Below are 10,794 nucleotides of genomic sequence, written 5' to 3'. Positions count from 1 at the left end.
CTCCAAACTTACTTTATAGCGCAAGTCGAGTGTTTTAAATAACTTTCTGTAATCTGATTTGGCTTCAGATAAAAAAATCAGATAGAAAATATATTATTTTATTGTATTCTGCACAATTTGAAAGTCTATCTCGATTAGCATTACATTATACATATAATCAATTATTATGAAAATACCTGACATGACTCGAAGAACACAGGTAAATCAAATATCATTGCAATCATGTTTATTGTCTTCAAAACATCTTTATCTGCACTTTACAGCGATCTCGGATAGCTTTGTTGTGGCAGGACTTCCTGAATGTCACATGATTATGGCTCTTCTTCATGTGATCCATATATTATGGACTTCTGTTCAAACAGCGCCCTCACTTTCAGGATGAATTGATAACACAGTACAGAGTATACAGCGCTCAAAATGATTACATCGACGCATTTGGGTATAAATTCAATAAATATTATTCCTGTCTATAGAAGTCTAATGTAAAGCTATGAGAATCTATCAATATTTCTCCAAATCTGCACATGTTTGAGCTAAAAGCCCTGAGGGACGTTGTTTTGTCAAGCGCTGTCATGACGATCGCACGGGAGTTTTTTTCTGAATGAGACCGGCTGAGGCTCATAATTCATATTAAAGGTAACGACTCATTTTTTAATTTCATAACTCCTGACACAAATTAAGACATAACTGTCACTATAAGTTTCTCAGAATACAATAGTGGTCAAATACTGAATCTTGAGTCTTATATCTTTTTAATGATGTATAGTTTGTCAAGGTATAACATTAAATCTGATAGTATATTTGAACTAAATAAATAAAAAAACGCTTCAGTGCGCCGACGCTCTGGAGACGGTTAAGAGGTTAAGTTGAAAAATTAAAAATTTCCTCTGAGCCCTTTGAATAAAATAATTCAAGTCATAAGGTCGAATGCTGGAATACATGGAAGGTGGCGCCCAAACCGACGGCACAATCACCATCAATGGGAAGGAGCTGAAGAAAGTGGAGCAGTTCAAGTACCTCGGCTCCACCCTCTCGGCTAATGGTGATAGCCTTCCAGACACCAGAGCAGGAGTCAACACTGCCTGGATGAAGTGGCGCCAGGTCACTGGTGTCCTCTGTGATCGACGCATGCCCAGCCACCTCAAGGCAAAGGTTTACAAGACGGTACTTCGCCCAGTCGCCCTCTATGGAGCAGAATGCTGGCCTGCAACCACCAAACACGAACAGGCCCTCCACACGATGGAGATGCGTATGCTCAGATGGACATTGGGACTGACCCGACTGGACCACGTTATGAATATCAGGAAGATCATGGGAGTAGCACCAATCACGGAGAAGATGCGAGAAGCCCGCCTCCGATGGTATGGCCATGTGATCCGCAGTGAGGAAGAGTCAGTGGCGAGAAGAGCACTGCGGCTCAGCCCTGAGGGGAAAAGCGAAAGACGTGGAAGACCGAAAAAGAGGTGGATGGACCGAATCAAGGAAGACATGAAATACATCGATGTCGCCCCCGAGGATGCCTTGGACCGGAGAAAGTGGAGAAAGGCTTGCCGACAAGCGGGACATACGCTAGGAAGAAGATAAGGTCGAATGCCGTTGGCCACTTACTGAGGCCTCCAGTCCCTTGGGTTTAGTAGAGAATGTAAAATCTTTCTTGTAAAAATTACAAGATAATAGGCCCTTTGGGCTGGCATCCAGGCTACCCATACTGACTATTTGTTCACAAGACTTTTGAAAATTGTATCATGTAGCCTAGAATTTTTGCTTCAAAACTATGTGAAAATCATCCTGCCCACTCATTCACATAAAACAATATATTGCTTTAAAATTTGTAAGACATGTTTTGTGTAAGAAAGCTGTATGCAAGGAGGCGTTAATCATCATGAATATCGATGTGTTTCACACCTGGGAAGACAAAGACCCTAATGGGACCCCTAATGGCCCTATCAGGTGGGACTGTGAGGGCATTTGCACAAAGAATGTGAGGAGAGATTATAGAATGGCTTTTTGATCATTTGGATGTATTATTTAACACAACATAATCCAAAGATACACAACGAAGGACAAAAAGGCACATTATTGAGCACAATAATCTAAACAGAGAGACTCAAACAGTCACACACCTTTGTGCCGTTCCTGAAACAGTTCCTGTTCAAAATACCTGTCATTTCCAAGTTGTTTGCTTTTTCATTTTACCATGTTCAAGTCAGCAGGACTCATCAGTGGCATCTGGAATCTGGTCCCTGTAAAACAACAACTGTGAACATGCTGATATCAGGGAAAACAATAGGGCTGCACGACTAGGGGAAGAAAATCTAATTGTGATTTTTCTGGTTAATATTTAGATTTAACATTCACAAAAATATATATAAAGAACACCAGGTTTGTTGTATCTTGTAGGCATATACTTGTAGGGTGCATAAAATAATAATAACAATAATAACAATTTTTACATTACAGAAAACATTTTTTTTGGGAAAGAAATGCAGACGGCCTATAACTTTAAATCATTGGAAAGGAACCCTTCAGTACAATACACTAGAGAAAAATATATGGATTATCATGTTACTTCAAATGTTTTCAAATGTTATGACGTTATGTTTGGCGTGTTTTGCTTTTCAAACTCTGCTTTTCTGGGCCCTGGAGGTGTTCTGACATATGCTGACATCTGTGCTTATTTGTGTTACTTGTGACATTTTCATGGCTAAAGTCTGATTACACTGTATTTAGCACAAACTCTGCTACAATAATATGTCAGCAGCATGTATGTAAAAGTTTGTAGTTTTGAGATATTGACATTTATGCGTGGTTTGTGAAAAAAACTGAAATAAGGTCATGATACCCATACTGATTATTTCTTCACAAGACTTTTGAAAATAGTATCACGTAGCCTAGAATATTTGCTTTAAAGGGATACTCCACTTTTTTTGGAAATAGGCTCATTTTACAACTCCCCCAGAGTTAAACTGTTCAGTTTTACCGTTTTTGAATCCATTCAGCCGATCTCCGGTTCTGGCGGTACCACTTTTAGCATAGCTTAGCATACATCATTGGAGTGGACAAGACCATTAGCATTTCTAAAAAAAAAATGACCAAAGAGTTTCGATATTTTTCCTATTTAAAACTTGACTCTTCTGTAGTTACATCGTGAACTAAGACCGACGGAAAATGTAAAGTTGCGATTTTCTAGGCTGATATGGCTAGGAACTATACTCTCATTCCTGCGTAATAATCAAGAAACTTCACTGCCGTACCATGAGTGCAGCAGGCGTAATGATATGACGCAGCGCCTGAAAATAGGCCACCTTCCGTCAACACAACGGAACTATTTTCATATAATAGATTTTGAACTGTACTATTTTTGTATTGCAGGTTATAATAAAGACATTTAATTATACATTTTTAAAAGATCTTGTAAATAACTTTGCTTAATATTAACATTATTATTAGTAGTATATAAATGCTACAAAATTTTCATCATGAGCTATTGGCATGTAAATGAACATAATGAGAATAGAGAGTGAAAAAAACAGCTCTATCTAAAACTTTTCAATTAAGTCAAAGGAGTACCAGCTCCTGTTGAAAAGTTATAGTACACAGTACACACACATGAGAGGTACAGCCTCTCCCTACTCTTACAAAATTACAAACAACCAGCCTGAAAAACACGTTGTATGAAGAACCAATAACGTCCAAGCTTATCGATACTGCGGTCTTCCTTAATTTGGCCCCAGGGCCGGTTTAATACTGGGTTTCGATACCCATCCCTACATATGGGTGAGTTCATATGGATGAAAGCATGTTGTGTTCTGTCTCTTGGTTTGTGATAGTGGCAGCTACTGTGAAACTCACCTTCTTCATCTGAGTGTGGATGGCATCAAGAGCTTGTCCTGAAGAATCACAGGGCCAAACGCTAGGGATTATATCTCATCTGGTGACAAGAGCATAGCCATAACTTTAAGAACTCTAATGATATCTTTACCCCCTGATATTGCATTGGGGATATAAATTCAAACATTTTAAAGGCTAAGAGTATGAGACATGAGTAAGCTGGTCAGATATCTGTGAAAAATAACTTGCGAGCCTAAAGTTGTCGACCCCCTGAACCACATTCAGCATTTATAAGTGTAGTGATAATCAGATAGGTAATCGAGCCAGCTCTGGTATGTGGAGTAAATTAACTAGATTCTAATTTACTAAAGTCTCTTCCATTCGTGAAACAAAGGGGACAGTGTTTTGAATTGATTAAATCATTGACTCCATTCGCACATGCAGCGTCTTCTCTGATGAATGAACAACGAAGTGCTTTGCTTACGAGTTGAGCCAGCTCTGAACATGTGACTCGAGATGACATCTCGTGAGTCCGGCCGAAGACCACTCGACCCCTTAGGGTCTCCTCTGTTTTAATCACCTCACACACAGAGCACAAGTGTAATAACGTGATCACCACCACTCAAATTATTAAACTCATCAACTCAGAGGAGTACGCACACACACGAAACTCCCCAGAGGGGGAGTGAGCGAGAGTCCACCACCCCGGCAAACTCTAACTGAACTCTGCTACACACACACACGCAGAAACACTCATTCATGAACTTTTAAATGCCTACCTCTTTAAACGTATGAAGTGTTTCTCTTGTTGTGTTTTCCAATCCCCATGTGACCAAATTGATGTAACTATAAGCTTTTATGGTATGTAATCAGTTTGACATTCGTTTAATCACGAAAATCATGTATCTGCATTTTACTAGCCCTAGGAATGTCGCGCTTGGTATGATTGGAATCAGAGGAATCGAATAAGATCGAATCACTGACCCAAAGTGCAACATGAGGCATACTTTTATCAATACCAGTTTAGAAGTGTATTTTTACTAAATGTTATCTTCCATGCACATGACCCGGAGGGCGTGTGTTTTCGCAAACACAGAAGTTTGACAACACGCCCCCTCCCAAACGATTGGATAGGACACGCAACAAAGGCGTGCCTCTAGCTCCTTCAAAACTCGAACGCCACAATCTGTTCGATGCAGTTTCTACGCCACATGAGAGCTTTTCCTGTGAGAGGATCCATGGCTCCTTCGGGGAGCTTTCTCCGTTTTCTTTAATCTTTCTTTATTTTCGTCTTCGGACTTTTCTTACGTTTAGTTTCAGTGAAATGAACGTAATCGGCAACTTCAACCTGAAGGAGACTCTTCGAATCTGCAGCGACCACGCTCGCCCAGAAGAGCTGAGAAAGCACGCACCCGCTCCTAAGGACACGCACGCAAGACGCGGTTTTCCTCAGCAACACCAGGAGAACCAAAGACCTTTAAGTCTTCATTCAAACTAACGCGCTTTGCCCGCTCTGAAATAACCACGTGAACGCATGACGCGAGGACAGAGACACGCACCCTTATTCACATCAACCACAAAGAGCTTTACCTGTGCAAGTAACCGTTTACCATTCTTTCGAGGTTTAAGATCTGTTGATTCTTGGTGTCTAAAAAGGTTCTGTGTCTATGATGAATTTTGCCAAACCAGAAGATCTCTCATCTTCTCACTCTCTCTCTCTCTCTCTCTCTCTCTCTCTCTCTCTCTCTCTCTCTCTCTCTCTCTCTCTCTCTCTCTCTCTCTCTCTCTCTCTCTCTCTCTCTCTCTCCTCTCTCTCTCTCTCTCTCTCTCTCTCTCTCTCCCAATCTTGCGCTCTCGCAATCTCTCTCTCTCACTCCTGTTTGTTATTCGTCTGTCTCATTTGTTTTACTGTTTACTGTACATACATGTATCCCGTGTTTAAAGGTAGAATTCTGTATCCGTAGTTTCATTTTATTAAAACCATTATATTCTTGATTGTTTTGAATGCTCATATTTTACAAGTCAATGAAATGCGATCCTATAGCTACAAAGCTTTACAAGTTGTTACTATATCAGTAACGTAAATTTTATAAACACGAGAAAATTAATGTTCACGGCCGGAACATTGAGATTTCTTGGAGTTTATAAAAAGGGATAACGTTGTTGAATTAATTGATGGGTTAATCTTACAGCCGTTTGCTGGACAAACCGATTGTTTGATAGCCAATTGATTCCCTTTAAGTTATCTCATATAATCGATCTGTAATGAGACCATTGATATATGAATGAGGAATTATAATTCGTTATGATTGATCATTCATATATACAATCGATCTATTTTCCATTTCGATAATTTAACTGTAATATGCAATATATTAATCATATTCATGATTAATTATTAAAATTCCCTATGCATAATTTGAGCTAATTAAGGCACATCTCAATGTGACTACATAAGTAAAAGGAATTTCAGTATTTATCAATAAAAAATACATACAAATAAATAAATACCTTTGAGTTGGACAATATGGTGTCTGTCTCATTGGCCAACATAATTCAAAACAGATCTAGAGAAATAAAATATACCAATGACCATGATATCCTGTTATCATAATAGTTAAATGAATTATTATAACTACGACCATTATATTTGTCGCTTAATATTTAGCTGATTATTTAGCCTACAGGCTTCTCAAGGATAATCTCATTGAAAAAACCTGGAGTTAATGATTTTAAAAAGTGAGATTTCTTTCAAAAGCATAAATCTTACAGACCCCAAACTTCTGAAAAGTAGTGCACTGTATGTTTGAGGTTTTGCTCATGGATAGCCATAGGGGAAATTGACCAACACCTTTCAGATACATTTAGTGACCCCTCCAGAGAACAAGAGTTGGGCCAGTGTGATGCCTTGATAACACCACCAGAGCCTGTAGAGGCATTCGACCTGATGGAGCCACTCCTCAAAGAAGTACAGGAAGTGGTAAGGAAGGCAAGGTCTAGGTCTGCACCAGGACCAAGCAGAACATCGTACAAGGTGTACAAGCACTGCCCAAAGCTGCTACATCGGCTGTGGAGGATCCTAAGAGTCATCTGGAGGAAAGGAAAAACTCTAAAACAGTGGTGGTGTGCAGAGGGAGTGTGGATCCCAAAAGAAGAAGACTCCAAGACCATCAGCCAGTTCAGCATCATCTCACTCTTAAGCGTTGAAGGAAAGATCTTCTTCATCATAGTTGTGAAGTGGTTGGCAGAGTTCTTCCTCAAAAATGGATACATAGACACCTCTATGCAGATAGGCGGCATACCAGGTCTTCCAGGCTGCCTAGAGCACACAGGCGTGGTTACACAGCTCCTCAGAGAAGCAAAGGAGAATAGGGATGATCTGGTGGTGCTGTGGTTAGACCTGGCCAATGCCTATGGCTCTATGCCCCACAAACTGGTACAGGAGGCTCTGGAGAGGCACCATGTTCCTGCCATAGTGAGAGACCTTATCCAGGATTACTACAGTGATTTCAAGCTGAGAGTCTCATCTGGGTCAACAACATCAGAGTGGCACAGGCTGGAGGTGGGAATCCTCACAGGCTGCACCATTTCAGTGATCCTGTTCGCTCTGGTCGTGCAGAGGCCCCAAATCCATGACTGGAACGCGGCAACCACCAATCCGTGCCTTTATGGATGACCTCACAGTGATAACGGAGTCAGTGCCTGGAGCCAGATGGATACTGAGGGGTCTGGAGAGGGTGATTGAACGGGCCAGGAGGTCATTCAAGCCAACCAAATCCAGGTCTTTAGTGCTAAAGAAGGGCAGGATGGTGGAGAAGTTTCGTTTTATCATCTCAGGAACTCAAATCCCGACCCTGTCTGAAAAAACAGTAAAAAGCATGGGAAAGATCTTCGACAGCAGCCTCAGGGATACAACATCCATCAAAAAAACATGTGAGGAGCTGGAGAGGTGACTGAAGAATGTTGATAAAACTGGGCTCCCTGGGAAATTTAAGGCATGGGTGTACCAACTGCCAAGAATACTGTGGCCTCTGCTTCTGTACGAGTTTCCGATTTCCAACATCTCAGAAATAGAAAGGAGAGTCAGCCGCTACCTAAGGAGATGGCTGGGATTCCCGAGGAGCTTCACCCTCTGGGTCGGCTATCGCGCCGGCGCGACGAGCTCACTTTTTTCCTTATCAGTGCAAAAGAGACTCAAATTACTCTGTTGATTTTGATCTTACATATAAGTGTTGTACATCATTAGATCATGTTAAGTGTCAAATTTTTTTGTGGATACTCACAATAAAAACAAACTGTTCTGCTTTTTGTCAAATAAAGAAAAATAAACATGATGCAAATTTTGAATAGTGTCTGTAATGACAACATTTCATTGACTAGTTTTGGATAGATTATAAAGTTTTTAATATAAAATAGACATCAAATAAGCTTTTGTTAGACAGTTTCTGCTCATGTGTTAAATATATAGTATGTTTTGTCAAAAATAAACTAATCAACTGTTATAGTGTTTGTTCCAATGCAAACTATATCAAAATAATGAATCCTTAACTTTTAAATATGTATGATAAAATGTATTGGCCTACTTTAAAAAAATAATACTTTATAAAGACATTTATGGAAAAAGACCATTTTCTTTTCAAGATGTTTCCAACTCTAACTTTGAACCAATTCTGTAGAATGGCCAATACAACCTATTTGAACAGGATTTGTTTCCAGGTATGACTAAAAATGTGCTTTTGACTTTCATTTATATTTTGATTATATATATATATATATATATGTGTGTGTGTGTATATATGTATATATATAGTCCTTGCATTCTTTCTTGTGTGACACACCTGAATGAAAGGCTCATCAGGTGTGAACCACCTAATTATTCATGAGTGGGTTGGGCCGTTCACGCCCCCACGCATATTGCCTTTCCAAACAAAAAAATGTTTTTCACAATTTAAAACAATCTATTGTTTTATGTGAATGATTAGGCAAGATGATTTTCAGATCATTTTGAAGCAAAAACTCTAGGCAACAACATCCATTAGTCAAAAGTCTTGTGGACAGATATGTAGTATGTGTTTTGTGGCCTTATTTCAGAAACTTTAATTTTTAGTTTTTTCAATAACCATGCAATATTCTCTCAAAAATACAAACATGTACATACATGTTGCTCACATAATATGGTAGCCTTGTTTGTGCTAAATAGAGTGTAATTTCACCTGTGCCATTAATATGTTTATAAGCAACTGAAAAAAGCACAAATGTCAGGTCATGTCAAAACATCTCAAGGACCCCAAAAACACCTTAGAGAGGGTTAAGCAGCATTGCCTTTTATGGAAACACCTGCAAGCTGCAGCTCCCGCTAAAATCCATTGAAGAGGAGTTCAAGGTCTTGCGCGCAAGAGAGGTGCTGCAGCTCCTTAAGTCTAGGGACCCCAAAGTCTCTGGGGCAGGTGTAGAGGTCAAGACGGGCAGGAAATGGAGGGCAGAGGCGCCAGTAGACCAGGCAGAGTCACGGCTGCGCCCTGGTGTCCTAGTGGGAGCAGTGGCCAGAGGAAGGGCTGGGCTAGGAACCTTTCAAGGGCCCCGGTTCGACAAGGCTCGGGGGAAGGAGAAGAGTCAGCTAGTTCAAAGTGAGGTGAGGGCAGCGGTGGAGGAGGAGAGGTCCAGCAAAGCAGTGGGAATGGCACGTCAGGGTGCCTGGACTAGATGGGAACAAGCTGTGGAGCCACACCGCATCAAGTTCCTGGTCCAGGCAGTCTATGACGTCCTCCCCAGCCCATCCAACCTGCACACCTGGGGTCTGGTCGATACACCAGGATGTGCCCTGTGCCAGAGAAAGGGAACCCTTGAGCACATCTTGAGCTGCTGCCCAAGAGCTCTGGGGGAAGGCCGATATCGCTGGCGGTATCCAGGCTACTATCAGCAGCTGCCGGAGGTCAAAGCCCTGCAAACAAACCATCAGCTTCATCAGGGCCGGAGAGAAGCCAAAATATTTTAGGACAACATCAGGGCTTCTGAACACTGCACAGGATTGGCAACTGAAAGTGGACTTAGGCAAACAACTTAAGTTCCCCCAGCATGTCGTCGAGACCACCCTGAGACCTGACATTGTCTTGATATCTGAGGCAACAAAAAACCTGGTCATGTTGGAGCTCACTGTGCCATGGAAAGAGACCGAATGGAGGAAGCCTTTGAGAGAAAGAGGGAGAAATATAATGGCCTCGTCAGCGACTGCCACAACCAAGGCTGGAAGGCAAGGTGCTTACCTGTGGAGGTGGGGTACAGAGGCTTTGCAGGGAAGTCCCTCTACGGGGCCTACACTGCACTCAGCATCACAGGTGAGAGAAGGAGAAGGGCTAATAGCAATACCACAGAGGCTGCAGAGAAGGCTTCGATGTGGCTCTGGATCAAAAGAGCGGATCCGTGATTAAATGCTGCTAGGGCACAAGCTGAGGCCTGATCAACCTCAGCTGGGTCACCTGAAGGAGGGTGTCTGATGTTTCGAAAGACCTGAAACACCCAATAAGATCAGGAACATCACTGATGATGTGCCCTAGCTTAGCATCAAAAGATGTATCATTACAACAATTTTCTTTATTTTACGAAAAACACAACATTTTGTTTTTATTATGAGTGTACACTGTAATGGCATGTTATGGCCTCAGTGGGGCACTGGAGTAGTTGAAGGTAGAGTGATGCCAGAGTAAGTGAAGAAGAATAAAAAGTTATCTGTTTACAGCCTGAGTGTTGTGTCCTTGAATACGGAGTATAGAGGAACAATACATGGTGTCAGAGACGTATAACCCACAACAGAAAGAGTCTAGTGGTACAGAAAAATAGTCGGAGTAGCTTTAATGGTGAGTAGAGTGAAAACGCGGGACCTGTAGAGCAAGAGAAAGAGCGAGTCGGCGAGAGCAATAACAGCTAGCGGCAAGCTAAAAGCACACAGGATGGACCACATATTCA

General features: G+C 41.3%; 1 protein-coding gene and 1 pseudogene across 1 annotated transcript; both read left to right on the top strand.

Moving 5' to 3' along the window:
• Positions 1–927: 927 nt before the first annotated feature.
• LOC130089448 (uncharacterized) lies at positions 928–1,584 on the top strand. Its single transcript, XM_056256751.1, has one exon. The coding sequence runs from the start codon at positions 928–930 to the stop codon at positions 1,582–1,584; it is 657 nt and encodes a 218-aa protein (XP_056112726.1).
• Positions 1,585–1,882: 298 nt separating this feature from the next.
• LOC130089447 (uncharacterized) lies at positions 1,883–10,255 on the top strand (annotated as a pseudogene).
• Positions 10,256–10,794: the final 539 nt, after the last annotated feature.

The sequence above is a fragment of the Rhinichthys klamathensis genome, unplaced genomic scaffold, assembly GCF_029890125.1.
Source record: "Rhinichthys klamathensis goyatoka isolate OS25496 unplaced genomic scaffold, OSU_Roscu_1.1 h1tg000133l_1, whole genome shotgun sequence".
NCBI classification, from domain to species: domain Eukaryota; kingdom Metazoa; phylum Chordata; class Actinopteri; order Cypriniformes; family Leuciscidae; genus Rhinichthys; species Rhinichthys klamathensis.
Note: the sequence above shows the minus strand (reverse complement) of the source record. Positions and strands in the feature narration are given on the sequence as shown.

What these genes read in the sequence shown, in the direction of transcription:
- LOC130089448 (XM_056256751.1), top strand. Translation starts at nt 928, where the DNA reads ATGCTGGAATACATGGAAGGTGGCGCCCAAACCGACGGCACAATCACC.